General features: G+C 34.7%; 1 protein-coding gene and 1 long non-coding RNA gene across 4 annotated transcripts in view; one reads left to right on the top strand and one right to left on the bottom strand.

Moving 5' to 3' along the window:
* Nucleotides 1-27,755, top strand: part of LOC123541575 (dyslexia-associated protein KIAA0319-like protein) — a 107,680-nt gene that overhangs the window by 54,495 nt on the left and 25,430 nt on the right. For all 3 annotated transcript variants that reach the window (XM_045327141.2, XM_045327140.2, XM_045327142.2), the window contains exons 5-12: nucleotides 506-931; nucleotides 2,912-3,007; nucleotides 5,259-5,359; nucleotides 7,758-7,845; nucleotides 13,760-13,849; nucleotides 20,382-20,514; nucleotides 21,195-21,259; nucleotides 24,865-25,025. In XM_045327141.2, coding sequence (XP_045183076.2) covers nucleotides 506-931; nucleotides 2,912-3,007; nucleotides 5,259-5,359; nucleotides 7,758-7,845; nucleotides 13,760-13,849; nucleotides 20,382-20,514; nucleotides 21,195-21,259; nucleotides 24,865-25,025 — 1,160 coding nt within the window. The remainder of the gene's footprint in view (nucleotides 1-505; nucleotides 932-2,911; nucleotides 3,008-5,258; nucleotides 5,360-7,757; nucleotides 7,846-13,759; nucleotides 13,850-20,381; nucleotides 20,515-21,194; nucleotides 21,260-24,864; nucleotides 25,026-27,755) is intronic.
* On the bottom strand, nucleotides 16,323-20,190 carry LOC123529852 (uncharacterized). Its single transcript, XR_008367947.1, has 2 exons — nucleotides 19,627-20,190; nucleotides 16,323-18,775 (listed from the first exon to the last, which is right to left on the bottom strand). It is a non-coding gene; the product is annotated as an uncharacterized LOC123529852 (long non-coding RNA).

Here is a 27,755-nt window from a genome sequence, read left to right as displayed (position 1 = left end):
TGAACATTGATAACCAGTTCCGATCAATAACTTGAGAACCACTTGACCCAGAATGTTGAAACTTCATATGATGATTGAACATGCAGAGTAGGTGACCCCTATTGATTTTGGGGTCAGTCAATTAAAGGTCAAGGTCACAGTGGCCTGTTCATGTAAAATCATTTTTTGGAAATAACTTGAGAACCACTTGACCTACAATGTTGAAACTTAATAGGATGATTGGACATGCAGAGTAGATGACCCCTATTTATTTTGAGGTCACTTGATCAAAGGTCAAGGTCACAGGAGCCTGAACGGTGGCTTGCGAACCACTAGGCCAAGAGTGTTGAAATTTAGCGGGATGACTGGACATGCCAAGTAAATGATCCCTATTGCAGCCAACCATCAGTGTCTCTTTGACTTTCGCTCCTGACCCCTATTGACTTCTTGCCTATAGGACTTTGCATTGGGGGAGACATGCACTTTTTTACAAAAGCATTTTCTAGTTTCTTATTTATTTTCACAGCAAGTACAGAAGATTCAAGCTCAGGAAGAACAACACAACAACCAGACATTAAAGATTGTAGAAATGGAGTGACACAATGCGGGAAACATAAAGAATGTGTTGTATGGGGCATAACATCTAATGCAGGCACGTGTCACTGTGTTGCTGGATATTCAGAAGACAAACACGGGAAATGTGTGTTAATTCAAGACTGTGAATTTGGAGTTACAAACTGTGGTAAAAACAGAGAATGTGTTCATGTTGGATCAAGAACTAAGTCAGGGACATGTGAGTGTGTCAATGGATATATAGAAAGCGATGATGGAGAGTGTATTGAGGGAAAAGTAAATCAAGAGACTGAAGGTACTAGTATAGGTGTAGACAATAAAACTTCCGCCCCACCAAAGGTTGATGTTACTCCAAGACTTGAACCAACAACACAAAAAGGTAAAGCTTTGTGTAAACCATGACATTATAGATTGCCATCCTTGCCCCCCACCCCCACCCCCACCTCCGTTAGGAACACTCCCTTATCAGATGTACTTAGACATACCGTTATCTGGCGAAGAAATTATGTCTGAAAAATGACTGAAAAAAATATCAATATTTGTCAACTTTATTCAACAAGTTATATATTTGGTAAATATAAAATTTAAAAACAGCATATCTTACTTTAAAATCCACCTTTTTAGCTCACCTGTCACAAAGTGACAAGGTGAGCTTTTGTGATCACGCAGCGTCCGTCGTCCGTCGTCCGTCCGTGCGTTAGTCCGTCCGTGCGTGCGTAAACTTTTGCTTGTGACAACTCTAGAGGTCACATTTTTCATGGGATCTTTATGAAAATTGGTCAGAATGTTCAGCTTGATGATATCTAGGTCAAGTTCGAAACTGGGTCACGTGCAGTCAAAAACTAGGTCAGTAGGTCTAAAAATAGAAAAACCTTGTGACCTCTCTAGAGGCCATATATTTCACAAGATCTTCATGAAAATTGATCAGAATGTTCATCTTGATGATATCTAGGTCAAGTTCGAAACTGGGTCACGTGCCTTCAAAAACTAGGTCAGTAGGTCAAATAATAGAAAAACCTTGTGACCTCTCTAAAGGCCATATTTTTCATGGGATCTGTATGAAAGTTAGTCTGAATGTTCATCTTGATGATATCTAGGTCAAGTTCGAAACTGGGTCACGTGCGGTAAAAAACTAGGTCAGTAGGTCTAAAAATAGAAAAACCTTATGACCTCTGTAGAGGCCATACTTATGAATAGATCTTCATAAAAATTGGTCAGAATGTTCACCTTGATTATATCTAGGTCAAGTTCGAAAGTGGGTCACGTGTTTTCAAAAAGTAGGTCAGTAGGTCAAATAATGAAAAAACCTTGTGACCTCTCTAGAGGCCATATTTTTCATGGGATCTGTATGAAAGTTGGTCTGAATGTTCATCTTGATGATATCTAGGTCAGGTTTGAAACTGGGTCAACTGCAGTCAAAAACTAGTCAGTAGGTCTAAAAATAGAAAAATCTTGTGACCTCTCTAGAGACCATACTTTTCAATGGATCTTCATGAAAATTGGTCAGAATGTTCACCTTGATGACATCTAGGTCAAGTTCGAAACTGGGTCACATGCCATCAAAAACTAGGTCAGTAGGTCAAATAATAAAAAAACCTTGTGACCTCTCTAGAGGCCATATTTTTCATGGGATCTGTATGGAAGTTGGTCTGAATATTCATCTTGATGATATCTAGGTCAAGTTCGAAACTGGGTCAACTGTGGTCAAAAACTAGGTCAGTAGGTCTAAATATAGAAAAACCTTTTGACCACTCTAGAGGCCATATTTTTCAATGGATCTTCATGAAAATTTGTCTGAATGTTCACCTTGATGATATCTAGATAAAATTTGAAACTGGGTCACATGTTGCCAAAATTAGGTCAGTAGGTATAAAAATAGAAAAACCTTGTGACCTCTCTAGAGGCCATACTCTTCATGAGATCTTTATGAAAATTGGTGAGAATGTTCACCTTGATAATATCTAGGTCAAGATCAGAACTGGGTCATGTGCCTTCAAAAACTAGGTCATTAGGTCAGATAATAGAAAAACCTTGTGACCTCTCTAGAAGCCATATTTTTCAATGGATCTTCATGAAAATTGGGTCATGTGGAGACAGGTGAGCGATTCAGGACCATCATGGTCCTCTTGTTTGTATAAAAAACAGTCCAAATTTTGCCATAATTTGTCAACTGTGTTCAAGAATTTGCAAACTTGTTTTTTAAAAAAGACAAAAATAGAATCTCTTTATTTAAAATCAAATATTTCATTGATAGCTTTGTTAATCTATCTAAGGGAAAGCGAATAATAAGACTGGGTGAGAGCATGAAATCTAGAAATGAAATTACAATGGCCTAATCTAAGTTCTTTTTATGTTACAGTTGAAATGTTGACAGTGTCAGCTGGTGATAATAAGGAGGTACAGTTGCCTATGAACAAGGTCACTTTGACAGCATTTGCATTACCTGAAGCAAAAGGTGAGTAACGTAATTTTAGCTTGATCAAGGGTTAGTTGTTGTGCCCCCTTTATCCGCTTTCATTCTTCTTTTGATTTGTCAACAATTTTAATGTAACGTATTGGGGATCTGTCTTCTTGAGTAATTTGCAAGCATGGTTAATGGCAAGATTTCTTAAATAATCCTAGAGTTATGGCCCTTAATTGTTATTGTTTTTTTGCAAAGTAATTCAGCACATTTTTTGTTGAATTTTGGTAAAGTTATGACGTCAAATTGGTCAAGTTTACAGCAAGGTCCATGCGACAGGATGGTCAAACCGGAGACAGAAACTATACAAACAATTTAACACTCATTTACAATATTTACAAAAAATGAATATTTACAATGAATAGAAAAATAAATTACTAAATAGAAGAAAAGAAAATGTTGAACTCAATGTCAAGAATGTTGTTTTTTTTCAAAAAGATTTTTGAGTCCTAGATTTCTAATATATTCATAGTGACGATTTTACAGATGTTTCAGTTTCACTTTAAACTTATTGTAGCACAATAAATGTTGAACACTATTCAATATACTGTCCCATCAAATTGCCAAGAATTTGGCCCCATTCTGGCTCACCATATCCAGTGTTTGTATCCCCCCTGAGCTATCTCAGTCGATTACAAAGGTCAGCTGCTTGGCAGTTAAGGCACAACCATGGGACGTAGACTCTCAACACTGGGAATTCACATCCAGGCAAGTTGAGAAAACCACAGGTATTTGTATTTCACTTCCGGGTCATGACATCACCAGGAAAATATCGTCTGGTGGAAGGAGCTAAAATATATAAGATATAGTAAGCACCACAACAAATACAAATAAAAGCATAAAACTGATCCGTTGGGTACACCATACCTCAGTAATACATGCTACTTATACAAAGTATAGGTGCTACTAAGTTCATACAACACTTGAATACAATATGTCACTTATTACTTCTGTCAGTTCTCAAGTTAATTAATAACTAGACTAAAGATAAAGATATAAAAAGATACTCATGAAAAATTATTGATAAGAAAATGATTAACAGCAGCTATTATTTACAACCACAAATTAACAAATGCAATGCAAATTAAACATAACACAATAGCTGATATAAACGATAACTCTGTATTAATGACTACCATGTAACAAAGCGGACACTTTATAGTTATGCTATACACTGGCACACTATATTTTTAAATTGCAATTAAATATTAAATATACGGTTCTATACTGGTTAAACCATACATTAAATTTTATAGTATAACATACAATACAATACAATGCAGTACTGGCATTCCATAATTTACAACAAAAAGATTGACAAATACGGTTTATGAGGAAAATACTTGATAATTATCACGTTACACAACTTTCAATATAAATTTTACAACTTACACAAATGAAACACATTCAAAATAAATAATTTACAAAAGTCAGAAAAATTTAATAAATTAGCCTGACAGATCGAAGCTAGCAAATATCTTGCCGAAAAGTAAACATTTTACAAAATTCTGTAGAATGAACAAAAATTTACTAAATAAAATCATAATTCAAAAATCATACAGAAATCTAACAAATAAACTTATTACCTCGATCAAGCAAAATTTAATTTCTACAAAGAATAGAAAAGAGTGACATAGTGTCATGTCAGTATAATGTGTTGTGCGCTAAGCATATCTGGTCTAGTCAGTTTGTATGGTTATGTCCCGCCAAATATTGGATTTTGCACGGGAGTCACGACATAGCCGTGAGCTCTGACTATTATCGCGGGAACTAATAATGGACAATTAAAGGCCCATTATAGTGGTTTTAGAGATAAAAACATAAATTACTGAAGTTTAAAAAATATTAACTTGTTTATTACTGAACTGAATTTAATGAAATTTACATAGAAATTTAAGTTATTAAATACAGAAAAACTTGAGAGGTATTTTATGCGTAAAATCTGACATTTATCTCAATAAGTCAAAAATTTACCAAAAGATGATGCAATACCTGTCTTTATACTGCAGATACTTTGAGGCTGTATGTCAGTTTGTGACAGTCCACTCGTCCTATCCTGACTTTAACTTGCCAATGCGAGCAGGCGAGTGGAATTTTACACCCCTGACAGTCGGCTGTATCAGCCAGATTTTCACTGATGAAAGTGGGGCAGTGATATGTCAGCATTGGTGGCAGTAACAAGGTGGGCAATATATAACAGAAATTATTTTTTTTTCTGAAAATTGCATATTTTTTTATTTTACAGATGAAGAATATAAGTATGATTGGACAATGGAGGCCCATCCTGAAGCAGAGGAATATGGGAACATGGATGGCAGAAACACAAATACAATCAAACTCGATAAGGTACTGATGCTTGTTAAAGTGTTTATTCAGTCTGGGTTTCATGGCATTTTTATACGCCCAAAGGGACGTATTATGTTATATCCCTGGTGTCCGTCCGTTAGCAATTTTGTGTCCTCTCTGTAACTCTTGAACCCCTTGAAGGATTTCAAAGAAACTTGACACAAATGTTCACCACAACGAGAGGACATGCGGAACATGTTTAGAATGACACGCTTCAAGGTCAAGGTCACACTTAGGGGTCAGCGGTCTTATATGACTTTGCTTTGTGTATATTGCTCTGCATTGCAGTGCTCTTGTTTTTATTTAGCGGATCCCTTTTTTGTTCACTTACAATAAAAATATTTTGAATTACTTCCCTTTTATGTTATGTTGTGTTTTTTGGAACTTTTTTTATTATTAGCCGTAGGGAAAGACTGAGACCACATTTCTGTGGTACGACACGGATGGTACCTCCAATTTTTAGGTGTATTTTGACACCTAGTAAAGATTTTTTTGTGGACTTAGAATATTTTTTTTGAATTTCTTCCCTTTGTTGTTCCTGTCCTTTGGGCTTCAACAGTTAAGTTCTTTAAATTTTGCTCCCATCCTTTGATGTAACCCTTTGGGCATATATTGCCCCGCTTGGCGGAGCTCTTGTTGACAGTGTTTTGATTATGCATTATTATTTTAATGTAACTTCTGTTAAGTTGAAAAACCAAGGCATAGACAGATCATGAACAAATGGTTTCATCACATGATTACATCCTTCTTGGATTCCAACATTGTAACAATGCCCTAAAATGAGGGAAATACACGGTTCACAGAGTTATCGTTCTTATTTAGTGATGCCTGTTTGTTAAATGATCTCTGACTTGACTATTTGAAAAGAAAAAAATTGTCACCCTTTTGTTGTAGTCCGCATCTCATGTATTTCATATATTAAACAGGTTTCTCTATAAGGGAATGGATACATTGTTTTATTGTTAATACTTTCTGATAGGTCTTCTTAAATCACTTAAGACAGTGAAAGAGTTTTAGAAATTGGCATAAAAATAAGGAAGTTATCAACATTTATATATATGATCAAAATTGAAGCCATTTTGTTTCTGTGGCAACATAAAATAAAATTTTGGATTTAATATACTTTCAGATATTTATTTGAACTAGGTTTACTTAAAACTGTAAAATTCTGTAAATATATTGTGGCAAAGTTTTGTCTCTAGGATCTTTTTTCACAACTGAAATGCCCATTTTAGCAAAAGCTATTGTCTGTCCTATCATGTAAGGTCTAAATGACAATTTTTAAAAAAAATAAACATTCAATAATTTATTGTTGGTGACATTGTCATGACCAACCACTTAAAAAGTTGAAGTTCACAGTGTCATCAGCGATGTACAATTCACATACATCATCTCAATGAATTTTTCCATCTGAAACCTCTGCACTCCCCCACTTCCAATGTACCAACATACTTATAAAATTTGGGATAATTTACCCCAGGGTCAAAAAGTTATCTTGAACTCTAGAAGGGCTTCAAATAGTCAAGCAGTGTCATTAGATAGCTCTTGCTAATTACATAGAATTATGTAAAATTCACCTGTCACAGGTATTTTGTCCAGAATCTGCAAAATAGTGGACTTCCTTCCATTTTTCAGACTGCAGAAAGTAAACTCTCACCATGTTCATAACACTTTTTTTCGGTATCAGCTGAGTTACAAATAGAAATGTTGACAGCAAATTTTACTAGAACTTCAAGGTTAAATTCCATTCAAGACCTGCCATCAATCAATCAATTGAAAATAGTCAGTTTACCATTTAATTTCTGACATGCAATTCTGACATAAATGACAAAGTTTCATTATCAAAATCTGCTGAGACTGACTATGTTTTGTGAATGTAAGGCCAGGATTTGTCACAATTATTACATCTGATTTTAATGATGATGAACAATAGGTCAGGCTATTTTTGACTGATTAATTCACAAGGAAATTTGACTGATTTCTAGCACTACTGTGAAATCATTAATATTCATGGGGGACTAATTTTCGTGGATTTCGTGGTTGTGACAATCCACGAAATTTAATCCCAACGAACAAGAGAATTTCCCATTCATTTGATATCAAAAGTTGAAATCCACGAATTCATATCCCCACGAAATTGCCATTTTGACCAAAACCACGAAATATAATGCCCACGAAATTATATGATTTTACAGTATATACCTAATTTTTTTTAACCAGTATGACTTCTACTGTGATTGTAACTTTTTCCATATGCATGTGTTATGGAGGATGATTCACCTTATCTATTATTTTCTATCAAAACTGTTAAGAGAACATTTGCTGCCACCAAAGTCTGACCTTTAGCTTGGTAACAAAGTATTATATCAGTATCTGATAACGATGTTATACATTTCAGTTGATAGCTGGACTATATACATTCCGAGTACAAGTAACAGGGATCAACAAATTTGGAGAGGCACGTGTAAATGTGACAGTCAAACCACGTAAGTTTCACTTAGTGTAACAGGTTATATTTCCATTATATAGTTGAACCTGACTTAGAGTCTGCCTGTATTAAGTAGCCAGTCAACTAACTAAACAGACTTTTTGTTCTTATTAGAAATCTGGGTATATTGCTTTGCACCTTTCAGTCAGTCTGTCTTTTGGTAGAGAGAATGGTTTCTGCCCAATAACTTGAGAACCACTTGACCCAGAACCTTCAAACACGGTAGCATGATTGGGCTTATGAAGTAGATGAACCCGATTATATTTGGGGGTCATTTAAGTCAAAGGTCAAGGTCACGGGCCCATTCCATAACAGTTTCCACTAAACTCTATCTAGAACCTGCAAAAATCCAATACCTTGACAGTTCCTCCTTGTTCCTGATGGTGTATTTCTCTATTCAAAACATGTTATTTTATCAAAAATTCATAACATTACGCTGCAACTGATGAAACAAAACCAGAACTAAACATTATTATTTATCTTTGAAACATCATGACGTCTTTCCTGTTTACGGATGTTGGTTTCTCACGCTTTGTTTAAATATGCTGCTATAAGAAATAGTTCTACAAAGAAAGCCGTTCGATCAATTTAATTTTTATTATTATTTCTTGAAATCAGTAGGCAAGAAAAAGATTCTGTCACTGGTTATAGGTGCAGATGGGAATATCTGGCTCTCCGGTAACTGTTTAGGCAGTAACTCTGCAGGAGCCTCGTTACCGCCTAAATAGTTACCCTCGAGGCCGGAAATTGCCATCTGCACCTACAACCAGTGAAAGAATCTTATATTACAGATAGAATTTTAGTAGACAACTTCCCAAAATCCATTGATACATTACCTTTGTACTTTTTTCATCTGAAGGACTTTTTCAAGTCCACTTTGTTAAGATTGAAAGGTATAGCTCTCACCAAGATGTTGTGCATATCAGATAAAAAGCTGTTGCAAAAAGTATAAAATTTCAATCTATAATGCAGATAACATAGGAATCATGTAAGATAGGCCCTGATCTAGAATGTCCTTCAAAAACAAGCCTCTGCACCTGAATTATAAAGGTCACATACTGAATCATCTGCTCCTCACAAATCTCACTACCATACTTCCCCTTGCCCCCCCCCCCCCCCCCCCAGGCCCTTCCCCAGAAATTTTTTAAGGCGCTGGGGTAAAGCTTGTGTGGCGGGATAAGGGGTGGGTGCAGGAGGGGTACCCCCTCCTGTGTTCGATTTTTTTTTTTAAATCGAACCCAAATTGTGCTTTTTTAAGTATACCATATGCAAAAAAACACAACAACATGTATTTCATTACTTCTACATTTTCACATAATGTTATAACCATCAATATATCATAATAATTATAGTGTTATTTCTACAGCTCAAAAAGGTCAGAGTGCTGCCAAAAAGGGACAGAGTGTTGTCCGAAAGGGGCAGGGTGCTCTTTTCAACCTGAAAGTTATCATAGCAGTAGTTGCCTTTCTAGATGTCTATAGTTAATATGTATTCCATTTATCTTTATTGCACACTTAATGGAAATGTCACAGAATAAATTTAAGTGGTAAATCTTCCAAAAACCAGTAACAAAGTTTACAAAGGTTTTTTACTTACTTTATAGTTTAGGTTAAACCATTCAAGCCTTTCTCTTAAAAAATGTCACCAAGTATGTCAACTTATTCATATGAATATGAAATAGTGGAGGGTCTTAATATATTAGCTTATATAATCTTGAAACCAAGATCATGTTGTAAACAACATAGTTAAAGGCCTGTTTCAGGCCACATTGTAAACTAATAATTATCAAAAGTCATGTTGTATCGATCAGGTCTTTCATCAATATTTCATTAACAGAAAAGTGCTATTGCAGTCAGTTTAAAGTTTACTAAAACGCATATCCAAAATATACTATCCGGATACTGTTACACTTTCGGAATGTTGTCCGAAAGTAGTTTTTACTCAGTTACATGACCTACTAGGGTAAACCAGAGATAGTTCCACAAATTTTGATGTTTCTCATCGTAAAAAAATACACCGACTGTCAGCTTTTTTTTGAAGGAAATACGGAAAAATTGCATACGACATCGGGAGTAATAAGACTCGTGAACGGTCATTCTAAACTTACTTTTACTTTCGATATTCATTAAAATTTGTGCATTTTCTAGTTTAAATTACAGTAGAATCAAACTGCATTGATATATACTTGTTATTATACTAAACAACGGTCTAATTTAAATTTTGCACAAAGAAATCTAGGGCACTTTTCACGTGCTTGGTAATCAGCTGGCCACTTACGCACCCCTTTTTGACATTTCACAGCATCCATACTATTTATCAATTAGTTTTAACACTTCATTGATTCTCATTACCTGTGTGCACTCGCCGTGACGTAATTTGCTGATCAAAAAAATCGTCGAGGCATGTCAACAGGGAAATTACATATACACTACACATGAGGTATCTCACGGGGATGAAATCGCTTACTGATTTAAGACGCCGCGCTAATAATTGAGGCACCGCGCGGGATATTTAAGTGCTGCGGGAAGCTGTATTTCGTGTTTTAACGAATGCGGCTGGGGAAGGGCCTGCCCCCACCCCCACCCCCAACTCTGCAGGCAGATGATATAAGAAGGAAATGTAGCCTATCAGCTTTAATAGTTCAGATAGCAAACTACCTGACCCTCCCAAATGTTACTTAAGACAATGAGGCATCAAACTCTTTCTGTTTAAGAAATGAATTTTGTTTTATAATAATTTGATATTTGACTGTGTATGAAATAATGGAAGATTTTAAAGTGTGTATAGACCAGCTTTTATTTCATGTTTTTCAGTGAATTATGGAAATGTTAGAGTAAACTATTTATGTTTTCACAGTGAAAAATATCAAATTTATATTTTTCACTGGTAAGAAACTATAAAACGGGTAAATTTAGTCATAACAGAAACAAAAAGAAAACTTGTTTGTTTTACATCTAAGATCAAAATATCTTTCTATCATGAACACATTATCACTCATGGCTATCCCACTCATGAAAATATTGCATCTGATGTACATATGTGAAAGATATTTCAATCTTACACTAAAACAATTAAATATCATTTATATGATTGTATTTTATAGATTAATGTAAAATAATTATGATTTATATATCATATATTAACAGTTTATTTTCTGTCACATTTACATCATTTTTATGAATCTTGTATTGACTAAATTGTACTATAATGGCTTGCCAGGGGCAGTGTTCAATAAAATGCACATGACAACATGACATTATGAAGAGAAGCTTACTCTATGAAGTGATATGACCTGGGAAATGTTCTACCTCCTCTTGAGAATTGAAATATGATCGTTGTTTATAGTTTCATCAAAGGAAAACATGAGAGCAAATATTTATCTCTTACATATCATGATATCATGCCAAACAGCAACAGCTGTGATGTTTCATTAACGTTATTGGTGGAAGTCAAGTGTTTGCATAACAATAGGTTGATAAAACCAGGATTGTTTGAATAAACGTTGTAATTTGATAATCGCCTAGTCTGTCACAGGTGTTAAACGATTTCCATTTAAATATTATTTTAAAATGATAAATCATGTTTATTTTTCATAATACATGATAACAGTGACATCACTACACAAAGCTTAAACATAGAGGTTAAAATAATAGCAAAAGGGTCTTTTAAGAGCACTCTCCCGTGTTCTATAAATAGAACATGCAGCAGTTAATATCTTGTACCATAATGCAATGCGCGAATTGCGGACAAGGGAGCATTTTCTATACATTACCAATCATTCACAATTTCGGAGGGAATTAAAAAAGTAACATGCCACCTGTATAAAATTGTTGCACCTGTTTACAACTAATTAAAGAAATATATTGGAACGAATGTAGGCAATATGCGAAATATACAGACATATTATTTTAACAAGACAATTCGCAAATAAAGAGCACTGTTAAAGGTCCAATACTAAGGAAAGTGAACATTTTAATTTCTTTTAAAAAGCACAGAAACTATTTCATTTTATTGGAAAATGAATGTTGGTATGTAGAAATTCGAAATAAATTGCAGTATATGTACAATTATTTTTCTATGAAGTATGAAGAAAGTTAAAAAGACCTGGGGGGTCATTTTGTCGATTCATTGAAATTTCAACATAATACACATACATTTCTTTGAGTTCCAAAGACCTTCTGTAAATTTTGACCTGCCAATCTTCATTATTTAGTGTCTTGCAGAAGTCTATGCACTGGCTATGAAAAAAATTGCCAACTCACTTTCCCTTAGTAATGGACCTTTAAAAATATGTTGCGTGCACATTACCTCATATTCAGCAATGATACTATTAAAATCTTGCGTTACAATATTTTCGTATTCGACACGCCAAAGAGCACGTACTTTGTTAGTTATTGGTTAAAACATTTAATGCTAAATCATTTTGATTCATGACATAACTAATAACACAATTAAAATTATAACTACATGTATTTCATTTTAAACAACTGATTCACACAACACAATACGCAAACTTGATTATGATCCACAATGAGGTGTTTGAGATGTCAGCTGTGGTCGCCTGTCAAACATTTCCATATTATTGAAAAATCATATTTATGCATGATTTGGTAGAAAAAAATGGTATTGCTTTAGATTAGCAACATGTTTTATCAGATAACATCTAACTATTACTACCAAGAGACAAATATCTATATGTCACAGTAAGGTGTCATTTGTAATAAAACACAACATATGTATATCACAGAGTTGTTAATTGTTTCAACGAAAAACTGAGATTATGTGGCCGAAAATAATAATGTGTATATTACTATTTACTTTAACATATAAATGTTTTTCATCACATTTCGAAATTTCAATAAATTTAAATTGTGCGATCTTAAGATATTTTTTTTTACATTCACATGTATTTAATTCATAAACACTTACGGAAGAAAAAAATTACAAAAATATAATGTCGATATAGATTTCTATTTGAGAGTAACTCAGCTCAATACTCCATAGTTTATTGCATTAAACATACAATTAAACTAAGTAGAACAATTCGATTTTTTTCAGTTCTCTGAATACATTTTTGTTTTAACGCTTTCAATTGGGTGATATTATTTTTTCTTAATATTTGTTCAACTGTCACAAAATGAACAGAATGATATAATAACATCATCCATTCATACATATATATTGAGGAAAATCGGTATGTTATTTCTAACATGGATATAAAATAAAAGAGTTTCTTTTCTCAGATAAAAAGTGAAGAATAAAACATTTTTTTGCAATGTGTAGGCTAGAAACTTGAACAAAACGAAATAAATGCAAAATCTATGGTTTAATTATGCTGTTGCACAGTGAATGCACTGATTGTTTGTCCGCAAATTGAGTCCTGTGCTATTTTTAGACAGCAGACCTTATCAGTGACGTCACAGATCCTTACATACGGGAGAGTGCTATTTTCCTAAACACTGAATCTGTTTCACACTGCACAGAATAACTCACTTAGGCTATGTCCTGGTGAATATTACTGTTTGAACTATAGCTACTTTGTCACAATTTTCTTCTAGTTGGTTAACAATACCCGGTTGCAGGCTCATGCCTGAAATAATCCCTGGAAGGGCTCTTTGGGTCTTCTTGCCACCAATAAAGCTTGAAAGTTGCAATTTGACCCGAACCGTGTAGGTGTTACTTATATCCAAACATAAAACCCCCCAAAATTTTGATGTTTATATTAATTGAAACACAATTTTGCTGTACATTATTTATTTAATACATACCAATTTCTGCATGGTTATATTAAAACCCAGTCTCTTCAGTAAAAGGTATATTAAAAACCAATCTCTTCAATAAAAGGTATATTAAAAGCCAATCTCTTCAATAAAAATGAAATAAATATAAAAGATTTATTTTGGCTATTTCAGCTGCCAGACAGAACCAGCCACCAGTAGCAGTTATAACACCAACAAATCTACAAGTAAAACTGCCAAATTCTGCCATACTTGATGGCTCAGGTAGGTTATAACACCAACAAATCTACAAGTAAAACTGCCAAATTCTGCAATACTTGGTGGCTGAGGTAGGTTGTAACATCAATAAATCTACAGGTAAAACTGCCAAATTCTGCCATACTTGATGGCTGAGGTAGGTTGTAACATCAATAAATCTACAAGTAAAACTGCCAAATTCTGCCATACTTGATGGCTCAGGTAGGTTATAACACCAACAAATCTACAAGTAAAACTGCCAAATTCTACAATACTTTTCGGCTCAGGTAGGTTCTAACACCAACAAATCTACAAGTAAAACCGCCAAAGTCTGCCATACTTGATGGCTCAGGTAGGTTATAACACCAACAAATCTACAAGGTTTAAACTCCATAAATCCACAAGTAAAATTGCTATATTCTACCATCATACTTGATGGTTCTGGTAAGTGACAAATATCTGTAAGTAAAACTTCAGTCTCAACCTATACTTTATGAGATATGTATATATGTAGCTTATAACCCCAACACATCCACAATAACACACACTGCTATACTTGATGGTCAGGTATGTTGTACCAACTATTCTTGAAGTATAACTGTGAAATATGCTAAAATACTGACAAATAAATCTACAAGTTAATCTACCAAACACTGCTTAATTTGATGGTTAATATAGGTTATTACAAATCTATAATAAATCTGTAAAACTTGGCAACACTTTATGCTTCAAGTAGCTTATAACACTAACACATTTACAAGTGAATCAGCCAAACTCTGCTATACTTGATGGTTATTATAGCTTATAACACTAACACATTTACAAGTGAATCAGCCAAACACTGCTATACTTGATGGTTAATATAGGTTATAACACTAACACATTTACAAGTGAATCAGCCAAACTCTGCTGCACTTGATGGTTATTATAGGTTATAACACTAACACATTTACAAGTAAATCAGCCAAACACTGCTATACTTGATGGTTAATATAGGTTATAACACTAACACATTTACAAGTAAATCAGCCAAACTCTGCTATACTTGATGGTTAATATAGGTTATAACACTAACACATTTACAAGTAAATCAGCCAAACTCTGCTATACTTGATGGTTAATATAGGTTTATAACACTAACACATTTACAAGTAAATCAGCCAAACTCTGCTATACTTGATGGTTAATATAGGTTATAACACTAACACATTTACAAGTAAATCAGCCAAACGCTGCTATACTTGATGGTTAATATAGGTTATAACACTAACACATTTACAAGTAAATCAGCCAAACTCTGCTATACTTGATGGTTAATATAGGTTATAACACTAACACATTTACAAGTAAATCAGCCAAACTCTGCTATACTTGATGGTTAATATAGGTTATAACACTAACACATTTACAAGTGAATCAGCAAAACTCAGCTGTACTTGGTTATTATAGGTTATAACACTAACACATTTACAAGTAAATCAGCCAAACTCTGCTATACTTGATGGTTATTATAGGTTATAACACTAACACATTTACAAGTAAATCAGCCAAACACTGCTATACTTGATGGTTAATATAGGTTATAACACTAACACATTTACAAGTAAATCATCCAAACTCTGCCAACTTGATGGTTAATATAGGTTATAACACTAACACATTTACAAGTAAATCAGCCAAACTCTGCTATACTTGATGGTTAATGTTTGTTATAACACCAACAAATATGCAAGTGAAAATTCTAGGCAGCTGGTTTGGCAGGACTGCTTCCTTTCAGAGAATTTTTGTCAGGTCATGTTTATGTAAAGAAAAATGGGCAACATTTTATTGATTAATGCCTGTCCATAATTTGTGACAAGCCATTTTGGATAGTTTGTTATATTTGAGAGGGCAGTGGTTTTCAGTGGATACATGCTTATGTCATCTGTAGATAAAAACAATGAAAGCTTGTGCTATATATCATAGTTTATAATACTGCAAATGAATTTCTCGGATTTTCATTGGTTAACATGCACGTTATATAAAACCGTATACCCCGTGAGCGAATTTCCCCTTCAGCGGGCCCCTCTACACTGACGGTATATACGGAAAGTGAATATCGATTTTGATTGGCCGTTGCGTAAGGCCATTTTTCAGTTTACATTAGAAACAAAATGGCGGACGTCTCTCGATTCGAAAATTAATTCAATGATTACCCTTCTTTGAGATGGTTTCATATCAATCATGGAGTTATTCTATACATTTAATAAAGTTCATTTTCTGGAAAGCTCGTCATTTTGTTGTTATTCATAGGAGACAAAGCAGTACGAGTCATATTTTTCTTGCCAATAATGGCAATATTCACCAGTTGATTTAAACAAGCACTTAAATTTATCTTGTGTACAACACTGTCAACAGCAACTGAACGACTGGTCACTGCAGATAAGTCTGCTTAGTCTGTATAAACTAATTAAATAAACAAAATGATTTACTATCATTACAAATTCAAATAACTAAATGGTATCATTTCATAAATTTATTTCTAATAATAACAATACAGTAGCCTACCGCAGTGAGCAAATTTCAAGACTGGATTAAAAAACATTGACAACAACAATTTTTTTTTTAAAATGAATATAAAAGCAAAAAATTTTAACAGGAGTTTTCTTAAAAAACAAATTTAAAATACAAAATTAATTCAACTAAGAGCGGTCAAACCAGCACTTGCCGCGAGGTGTATTCCAGTGCTCGGTGAAACGTTGTAAATTTGAAATGAATCGATATAATAAAATATAATTAAGAAATAATATATCTCATCCAGTGATTTGTCGTTGAATAAATCATTGTTTGGAGTTCAGATGCGAAGGAATTATATCACGAGGACGCAGCCTGAATGACATAATAATACGCATCTGAAACGACAAACAATGATTTATTCAAGAGCAAATCACTAATCGAGATGTATTATTTCGATTCTAACATGTTACCAAGGATTCTTGCCGACCTTCATTAAATATTTGCCCGTTTTCAATCGGTTTCTTTTCCAGTGTGCCGCTATGCCGTTTGACGCCATGACGTAATAACTGTGACGTCAGAACAGTGATTTGTTGTATAATAATTCAGTTTTCTGTCTTCTTTGTTTAACAGGAAAATGAATCGGATCGTGTTAGAATAATTAATTTTACGGGTAAAATGCACTTTAGTGGTCCCCAGAAGTTTACAATGCGCATGCGCAGCAAGTTGGGAATGTGGGGCAAAGCAGGGATGTGGGGGCAGCAGCCCCCAAACATATTCATCTCAAAATAAAGTTACCTCTTTTAATATTTAAGACATTATTAAACTACTATTATTATAGGGACCGCTAAAGTGCAAGTGCTCCAATTTTACAGCAAGTTCAAACAACAATAATCATCATAATTAACAACTGTGTCATAATGTAGTACACACGGAATGACTGCCATTTCCATGTGATTATATACATATAGTCAGTAGTCCAACTGATTTGACGCCATCCTAGGAAATATTGAGATAATTTTTTCATATGGGCAATATCCCCACTCGCGTCAAACACTCGAAGGTCCAAAATAGTTGCAGCAATTTCCGATGAAATTTTCATCGCTGTCGACGCTTGTCGACTAATATCGTCGGGTAATTCAGCATTGTTCCAACATAAATATCTGTATAGAATCATTCAACATGAAAATAAGCCAGGCACTGGATACACCAGTCTAAAAGTGAATTCCAGAATAAAAGTTCCTACTACCTCAACTCAAGAATTTTAGAATGATGTGTAATATTTGAAAAGTAAAGAAATTACAAACCGACAAATCAAACAGAAGCTTGAAAACATCAATACCTGAATTACATACTCATATTTATACTCTTCCAAATGGCACGAGCGAATGCGAATTACATACATCAACATTTTTCCATACAGTAAAACCTGTCTTAAACAGCCAGCCAAGGGTGTTGGGGAAAGTGGCTGTTTACAGCAGGTGGCTGCTTAATGCAGGTAATTTATAGAATAAATGACCATTTTGGGAAATGATCGAGACACGGGCTGCTTAAGACAGGTTGGCTGCTAATTAGAGGTGACCGCTTAAGCAGGTTTTACAGTACTGGCATGCAATTTTCGTATCGGGTACGTGACGTCATTTGTAACACTGTTTCGTTCTTTTAATATCAAAATTTTCAATTTTACTTTGGTTAAAGAACTTATTTATTTCATCTACCAGAATAATTCTAAGATTAGATCTAACTCTGCGTATGTAACGAAAATTAGCTTTGCATCCAGAAATATGAATTTGTTCTTTCTCAGAATAATATTGCGCTAGTCTAGGATCTGATGCAGAAATTATGCATATTTTTCGACAAAAATCAAATCATAAAGTCTAAGCAATAAATATATTTGTTGACAAGACTTAGTGTTAGTAATGTCTTAGCAGGGCTTATGTCATATGACACAGTTAATTTGACAATAGGTACTGTCCTGTAAGTGACTTCATGAAATACATTTATTAAATCCAAAATCTGACCGGCTGCAGTAATACCGAAGACAAGAGTTTTTAACATGGTGTAATTTATGTTACCATTATTGTCCTACTAGTCGTAACGTACGTTCGGTGTCAGAGTTTATGTTGCGTCTTTGCAAAAATGTTCCATTCCATATGACTGTGTGAAAGGTGCCATATTCTCGGTGTCAGAGTTTATGTAGCCTCTTGACAAAAATGTTCCATTCCATATGTGTGAAAGGTGCCATATTCTCGGTGTCAGAGTTTATGTAGCGTCTTGGCAAAAAATTTTCCATTCCATATGTGTGAAAGGTGCCATATTCTCGGTGTCAGAGTTTATGTAGCATCTTGGCAAAAATGTTCCATTCCATATGTGTGAAAGATGCCATATTTATGTGAATAGGTTATTCTAATCTTTGGTAGTGATTGGCCAGCAGGTATCATCATCATTGGCTATATATACCTGCAATTAAAAAGAATTTTTTATTCCAAAGACCACACAAAGTATATTTTTCCAAAATTACTTTTAAATGCGACTGAAGTGCATAGATATTCTATAAAATTAATAAAATTTCAGAGGGATTGGCATGAAACTTTACATTATTCTGAACCGTGTATTTGTCAAATTTTCTCGACATAACATTAATTAACCCTTACCCTGCTAAACTTCTATAATGAACTTGTCCATCTTTCAGTTTGGACGGTACCATTAAATGTTAAAAGGAGTGCTTACCAAAAAGATACTGACTGAATGGCCATGCAGATCATGATCAGACTGCATGGATGTGCAGGCTGATCATGATCTACACTAGTCGCAAAGGCAGAATCAGTCGTGTCCAGCATGATAAGGGTTAAAACAACAACAGCACAAATGGAACGCTTTTAATCAATGACAGAAATTTATGAGCAGCACCATTTTTACACAAATATTGGTTAGATGAACATATCACATTATTACCAAAAATAAAATAAAATAACAAAAGTCATCAATAAATTTATTATCGGTCGGTTAAAAAAAACCTATAGGTCAGGCTATGTGTCCGGTTACTGGACATCTAAGACACAGGTTAACCTTCCAGTTAACGGATGGCTGGACACTGAGTCGAGGACTGACACTGCTCATTATTTATAGTTGGGTGTTCTCATTTAAATATTAGCTACTGTATGAATAGCTAAGTTTATATTCGGGTGTTAGCTATGAATAGCTAAGTTTATATTCGGGTGTAATCATTTAAATATTAGCTGTGAATAGCAATTGAACCACTCTTTGAAAAGGAATATTTTAAAACATCTGCCATATTCTGAAATACCTACATTTCTCTTATGATCCCTGGATTCTGTTCCTGAAATGACTTCTAGTTCAATGCGGCCACAGCATGTTGAATAACATCATCTGATTGCACTTAGATGACCTGACATCTAACATTTGATTTTTCCTAGATTTCCACTTTATATGAACATCCAAAGAGATACTGTGAGTACTGGTACTTCTTTGGCACATCATGACATATTCACTCTACTTCCGTGTTCAGGCTAAAAGTACACGCGACCCGAGGCTGAACAGCTTAGATAGAAGATTAAACGGATAAGCAAGTTTTACTTCAGTTCTCCTTTACTACAATCCAAGTTCTTACTCGAGAAACTCGAAACTAGCTGTAAATTTCCTTAAAACATTTATAATTCCATTTGTAAATCCAATTTCTTCCGCAACCAAAAAAACGCAAACCTACCGTTATCTTCGTATGTTTCCGCGTCCTTTACGGAAACGCACGAAAAACAAGGTGCGGATTGAGGCACCAAATGGGGAATTGAAAAAAATAGTAATATTTGTCAAACTAAGGAAAATCGTTGCTATTGAGACCAAATACGCGAATTTGCAGTATTATAAATTCGTTATAAAGGTTTCTGACGGGATATACGGTGGGCATATAGCCTGCTGAGATTCATATAACCCTCGGCTATCGCCTCGGGTTATATGAATCACAGTCAGGCTATATGCCCACCGTATATCCCGTCAAAAACCTTTATAACTAATAATATAGAATCTTTTACATTCTTTATTACTGCAGATAGCACTGATGATGATAAGATTGTGAGATACCAGTGGGATGTTGTGAGTGGACCTTTACAAGATAAAAGTATAACAGGGGATACAGCTATACTCAAACTGACTGATCTGGTTCCCGGGAATTATACGCTCAAGTGAGTAAAGCATTGCAAAATAGATGGTAAATGGGATACAGCTATATCAATCTGACTGGTCTGGTTCCCAAGAATTTCGCTCTCAGTTAACTGTTGCAAGATAAAAGAAATATAACTGCTGATACAGTACTGTCCACATTGACAGGTCTGTTTCTGGTGAATTTTCCTCTTAAAACATGAAGAAGAACGTTTATTTGTACTAAAACCCTCAAAAGGGTCATTGACAAAGCATCAATATAACATAAGTGATGAAAAACATTGCAAAGCATGTATTGATGTTATACAGGGATAAATTGAAAATCTATGTCAATAGGTTTACACTGTAAACCACTTTAGTATGATGCAACTTTTTCAATGATTTATAGATAATCTCATTTTTACTAAAACAAATGTGAATGAATTGCATTGAACCAAGGAAAAATAGATAAACAATAAATGGATTGAAGACCAGTTGGTAGGAGACAAATGTTTTTTAACTGCTTGTACTGAAGCACTACATTATTTTCAGATTGAATTTCTGTTGTGTCCTGTGAAATCCAAGCTGACAGAACAAATAAAATTTCCTTTTTTTTTTTTTATTCCTTTGAAATTTGAACTTCAAAGCAATCATATCTGAAACTACAGAAAAAGCATTCTTTGCTAATGAAAGTATATGATTTCAGAGTATGTTCTATTTTTAGGCTGACAGTAACAGATTCTGACGGAGCCACAAATGCCACAACGGCTAATGTGACAGTAATTAAAGGTTAGAGAATTATTTATAACCAGAAAATCAAGAGAATAGCAAGATATGTTTCCCTATATTTGTCTGTATCTCAGAAAGACTTGCCGAGATAATTAGTAAATAACTTGACTTACACGTAGGACATTTATACCATCAGAATGTAAAATCGGTGAAAAACTGTAATCCAGATGCAGATACAGTATAACCTTTGTCAACATTGCGACTTACCTTGAAAAGTCGGTGGAAAATGGGTTTTTTTTTTTTCAAGGTCAGTGAATTGTCAGGGAAATCTTGATAATTGTCAGTGAAAAATTAAATTTTAGAAAAGTTAGGGAAAAGTCAGGGAAAAATGAAATTCCGGGTTGATGTTTTAAATGTCCAATGGCTATGGCAGTCTTCAAGCAGTATTTTATAAGTATTTCCACTTTCTGTATTTGTTAATGAAAGTTTGTTATATCTGAAACAATATTAATATAAAAGGGTGGATTGGACATTTGTATGGGAGGAGGAGGCCAAAAAATATGGTGGTATTGGTCAGTGAAAAGTATGGATTAGTCAGGGAAAAGTCAGGGAATTTCATTTTCGCAACTAAGTGGCAACCCTGTTTGTACATGATCCCACCAGAGAGCAAATTTCTCTGCTAAAACACAGACACAATAAACCTTTTTTAACAGTGCCGCCAGAGATTTAACAAATTTCTACAAGGGTAGATATTTCATTTCTTATTAGATAGAACTCTCAGTAAAACAACAACAAAATCAGCACATCTTAATCATTCCGGCAATGTTTGCTCAGGAGAGTTTGCTGTGTATGATACTGAATAATTCAGAAACTTCATTATTATCACCGAAAATGTGCCTGTATTGCTTTAAGTTGTTTCATTGTCATGGCTGATACAGTCTCTGTAGAAGGACAACTGTGTCCACAACATTTGAATTGATTGGCTATAAATAACACTAAACCTGTATTAGTTCAGCAGCTTTAATTTGATATTGTGGATGCTTTGGAAAGAAAGTATTGTCATATTTAATGGTCTGTTTGAGAAATACATACCTTGTAACACTGGTAGCAGTCTGTCTCAGAGGTGACTTGGTTTGGAATTTTTGTGCCCCCCCCCCCCCCCCCCCCCCCCCCCCCCCCCCCCCAATGAGTGGTAGGGGCATATAGAGTTGGTCTTGTCTGTGCATCCGTCCAAAGTTCGTGACACGCCTAGCTCGAAAAGTATTTGATATAAATTGATGAAACCTTGCATGTGTCTTTATCATGATATGAACTTGCGCACCTCCTATTTTTCGTCTGGCTCAGCCCCCCTATTTTCAGAGTTATGGCCCCTGAAATAGTCAAAAATGCTCATTTTTACCTTGTGACACGCCTAGCTCAAAAAGTATTTGATATAGATTCATGAAGCCTTGCCTGAGTCTTAATCATGATATGAACTTGCGCACATCCTATTTTTCATCTGGCTCCGCCCCCTATTTTCAGAGTTATGGCCCCTGAAATAGTCAAAAATGCACATTTTCACCTTGTGACATGCCTAGCTAAAAAGTATTTGATATAGATTCATGAAACCTTGCAACAGTCTTAATCATGATATGAACTTGTGCACCTCCTATTTTTCATCTGGCTCCGCCCCATATTTTCAGTGTTATGGCCCCTGAAATAGTCAAAATTGCACATTTTTACTTTGTGACATGCCTAGCTCAAAAAGTATTTGATATAGATTCATAAAACCTTGCACGAGTCTTAATCATGATATGAACTTGCACGCTTCTTACTTTTCATTTGGGTCCGCCCCCTATTTTCAGAGTTATAGCACCTGAAATAGTCAAAAATGCACATTTTCACCTTGTGACATGCCTAGCTCAAAAAGTATTTGATATAGATTCATGAAACCTTGCATGAGTCTTAATCATGATATGAACTTGTGCACCTCCTATTTTTCATTGGGTCCGCCCCCTATTTTTAGAGTTATGGCCCCTGAAATAGTAAAAAATGTACATTTTCACCTTGTGATGCACCTAGCTCAAAAAGTATTTAATATAAATGGTTGAAAACTTGCATAAGTCTTTATCATGATATAAACTTGCACACCCCTAATTTTTTGGCTGGCTCCACCCCCTATTTTTGAAGTTATGGCCCCTGAAATAGTAAAAAAATGCACTTTTTCACCTAATTATGTGCCTAGCTCAAGAAGTATCAGATGTAAATTCAGGAAACCTTGCTGGAGTCTTTAAGGTGATGTGACCATGCACACTTGGCATTCTTCTTGAGAATCTTAGCTCTTATTACAGAGTTATGGCCCTTGAAATAGCCAAAATAGTGGATTTTTTGTTTGTGATGCTCATAGCTCAAAAAGTATAGGGCCTAGAATAATGAATCCTTTTCATAAAATGTTTGTTGAGGCTATACCCCATTAAGACTGCAAACATTTGAATTATTGCCCCTTATTTGTGACAAATGTACCAGTGGGGGGCACACCCTGTGTCCTACAGACACATTCTAGTTAAACAGTAATATATGATTATATTCAACATTTTAATACCGTATAGGGGGTTAATTCTGCGGATTTTTATTTCTGCATATTCTGCGGGTCGAGGCTGTCATGCAGAAATAAATTCCGCACATTTAAACTATCAGCAGAATTTTTTGATGCAGAAATAAACTTTGATATTTCGTTAATATGATGACCCGTTATCTTTATCCTGCGAGTTTTTCGTCTGCTGTCAAGTTATTCACACCATATCGATTGTGGTTGTTGGCTTTTGTTATTGTATCAATCTATTGTCCACGATTGAATGGTAACTGTTTCGGGCTGTAATCTTTACAAGTTTATATCACAAAACACGCTAGGTTTTTGAAAAGTTTGACAAACGTTATATAAATTTGGGAAAATGAAAATGAGCATTTAGAAATATTTTAAAAAGAAGGACCTAATTCCGACCTAAATAATGCCACCAAGACATAACTGACGAGAATGATATGCATTTGAGTTGTTAATTATGACGTAGTAAATGCGGTAGCCATTTCCCATGTGCAGATGTTACTCCGGTTTATGCTAACGGCAAAAATTAATTCCTGCTTTTGTCGAAGGTTGCAGAAATAAAAAAACGCAGAAGTAAACTAAACCCATTTTAGGACAAAACTGCAGAATATTTTGCCCACAGAATTTACCCGCTATACGGTATCCCGTTATACTTTGTATGTTTTTTTTTTGCATCATGATTATTTTTGCAAATTTTTACAAACGAAAAATATTCACAAAATTAAGGGCACGCACAAATTTGAGTGTAAACCACTTCCATTATTGACATATGAGTTTCATACTCTCATATAAAACAGATAAAGATATATCTTTAATTGGTTCAAATATTCATTTTCTACAACAAAATAGTAATTACCAGTCAGATGAAACTTTTCTCATATCAAACATTTTATCAATAATTATTTATCCCTGACTGCAAACAACTTATAGCCTATCACATTTATATAAGTATCTGCAAACTCTTCCATTAGCAAAATGTCTACTTTAACTGGTTGTGTTTCACAAAATGTTTGTGACAAAATATATTCACAAGCATGGTAAACACCAATTTTTTCACAGATTTTGTTTTCTGTTTCTCCTTCAGAAACAGACTACCCGCCTAAGGCGAATGCTGGATCAGATGTAGTAATACATTTACCACAGAAGTCTGTTGTTCTGTATGGTAACCTAAGTACAGATGACAAGGGCATCGTCAGTTATGAGTGGATTAAAGCATCCGGGGATAATCTCGCTGCTGATACTCAGGTAGAACAATCTGACCATGAGTCCATCTGACTGTTCTTGCTATATTATACTTGTATGGCTGTGGAACAATGTATGAACCTGATTTGAACCATTCTTGAGTCTGCTTTCTTGCCAGAATGTGTACTGGATCCAAGATTCTTAAGCTGCCTTCTCTAGGAAAACAGCCTAGCTATTGGTCATTTTCAAAACATACTTTCAGTCTTACCGTATATTTCCGGCCATACGTCGAGGTTTTTTGACCAAATAATTAGCTCTGAAGTCAAGGGTCGACTTTTGGCTGCATAATTAAACGTAGTCATGATCCTCTATCCATTTTCGGATCGAACACAGCGCATGTAAGGCATTCTAATAAGTTTGTTATGATTTTCGCCATTTTGATAAAGGGAAACTACTCTTTGCGCACTAATTGTCTAGGCTAAAAACAATGATTGCCGTTACGTTCCGTAACTAAACAAAATTAGTTTTATTTAAAGTTAATTGTATTTTGAAAAAAAAAAAAAAAAATGAAAAAATCGTAAATTTTATTATACCTTTAACCGAGATCAAACTGCTGTGAACAACAAAACTGACATGAGGCATCTCACAAATTGCCGATAATTACTGGCCATTTGATCTATAAAGTTTAACAGATCGTTACAAAGGACTTTGAGTTTTGGTTTGAATTAAGAACTTGATGTCATTCTGATTCCATTTTTGTTGATACATGCCGGGGGCATTAATTATCTTACCACCTATTGTCACAATCGGCAAACAATTAACAGTTTAATGGTACACTTAGACAGATCCACTGTCACATTTTCAATCTCGCTAATCAGAGCCAATTTAAATCAATTAATTCTAACCGCTTACAACCTTCAAATGTACAACTCCCCTTTGCTTTGAAATTTACAGCTTCAAAAGACTTTCATTGTCTTAACAAGTTGTAAACAATATCCCAGGTGTTGTTTTGAAGTATGCCGAGGTAAATGTCATGTCTCACTGAATGGCCCTTTATCGATCTTTGGTTGGCTAAGGGCAGTTTGATTGACAGCGGAGGGCGGGGAGAAGACAACATAATTTGCTGCAACTGCATTGATTTTTCATCTGAGAGTTGTTGACAGTTTTATTGCATTTTATCAGTTTTTTTTTAACTAAATGGATCATTAATTTATGAAAGAGGACAAAGAGGGTCTTGATCCCTGTGATTTAGTGTCATTACTGATAGAGAATACTCGATAGTGATTATGTTAGTGAGTCTGATGGATTTTAATGACTGATGGATAAACCACTGAAACGTAGGTAGAACTACAAATCTTTAATTTTGTTCATGTGTCTGATTATTGATTTTTTTTTCACTTAGTAATTTTTCACGCTTGTTAATGGTGCTAGATAAATCGCGTATTTTAATGCTTGTTTGTACGGTAATTAACAAATGTTTGACTATCGTTATAATAAAAAATTATTTTGCCTAAAAATAATTTCTTTTATTTTTTCCCGAAATTTATAGCTATCTCGTTGCTAGGTGTGTTAGCTATAAACTATCGTCGTTGTCAAGTAATCCAGTTTTCTAGTTCCTTGTCTAAACATAACAGATTAATGATAAACGCCTATTCGTCAGGGAACCACTCGAGCGTTATATCAAATCGAGAGCACGTGCAATCTTCTCAGTTGAACTAAAGGTGTATTGGCTAGCGCTTCAGATCGATGTTAAATTGAATAGCCATGCCACGTGGTCGATTCAGAGCACGCCAGAAAGGTAGAGGCGAGCCAGCCTGTCGAGATAATTATGAAGGGAAGGAAATGAAAGGCGAACTAGACGGCGGATTTGCCAGAAATTCCAGGCATCAGACAAAATGCCGGTAGGTTTGTTATTGATTTCGAACAAATTTTGAAGGAGTCGCAATTAATTCTGCAGTTTGGTAATGACAGTACTTACGTCAGTAAATAGTTATACACAGTTAATGTCTTCCCGTTAACATCTATGCACCGATTATGAATTGTGTATTGTATTAACTGTAAACTTAATACGGGGTGTGGCGACCCTATTTCTCATAATTTTACAGATTCGAACCAAAGCAATAATGTTGCTAGTTCAGTCAACTGTCGTAATAATTTCTTGATTCCGACAGGCAGTGGTACTTTCAATACACGAGATTCACATAGGGCATTTCCGTGTTATTACTCGTAAGGTGCTCGCAAAGTAAATAGTAACATCAGTGACGTCACATTTCATAAGACAGTGACACTGTTGTGCTCATTTACTTCCCGCAATTCAAATAGCAAATTTTTGGAGTGTTTTACGTTAACGTCCCCTTTATGGGACCGTCGAATAGTTTACTATTGCAAGGGTATAGTATACGGATTAAGATCGGATGTGTTATGGAAACCAGAAAGATTGTAAGGAAAAATATTTATACAAGGACGCAACTGTAAGATATTTAAGTAGGTTTTCTCAAACACTATTAATTACGACCCTCACTTTGCGATAAGTTTTACATGACCAGGAGAATCTGTCGGCATGCAAACGCAGGCATCAGCACCTGTTAACGTTGAATCAGGTTAGGTCATTTAACTCTTTCGATATCATAAACAAATATCACTAACAAATTCACTGGTTCAATATTAGACTTAGATGTACTTACATTTTCTTCCGATTGGTTTCAGTAATGATCTTCAAATACACTGCACGGGAACACGTGCATCCATAGAATCGAAAATTTAAGATCCACAATATTTAATCCAAAATAAATG

The sequence above is a fragment of the Mercenaria mercenaria genome, chromosome 16, assembly GCF_021730395.1.
Source record: "Mercenaria mercenaria strain notata chromosome 16, MADL_Memer_1, whole genome shotgun sequence".
Lineage (NCBI taxonomy): Eukaryota > Metazoa > Mollusca > Bivalvia > Venerida > Veneridae > Mercenaria > Mercenaria mercenaria.
Note: the sequence above shows the minus strand (reverse complement) of the source record. Positions and strands in the feature narration are given on the sequence as shown.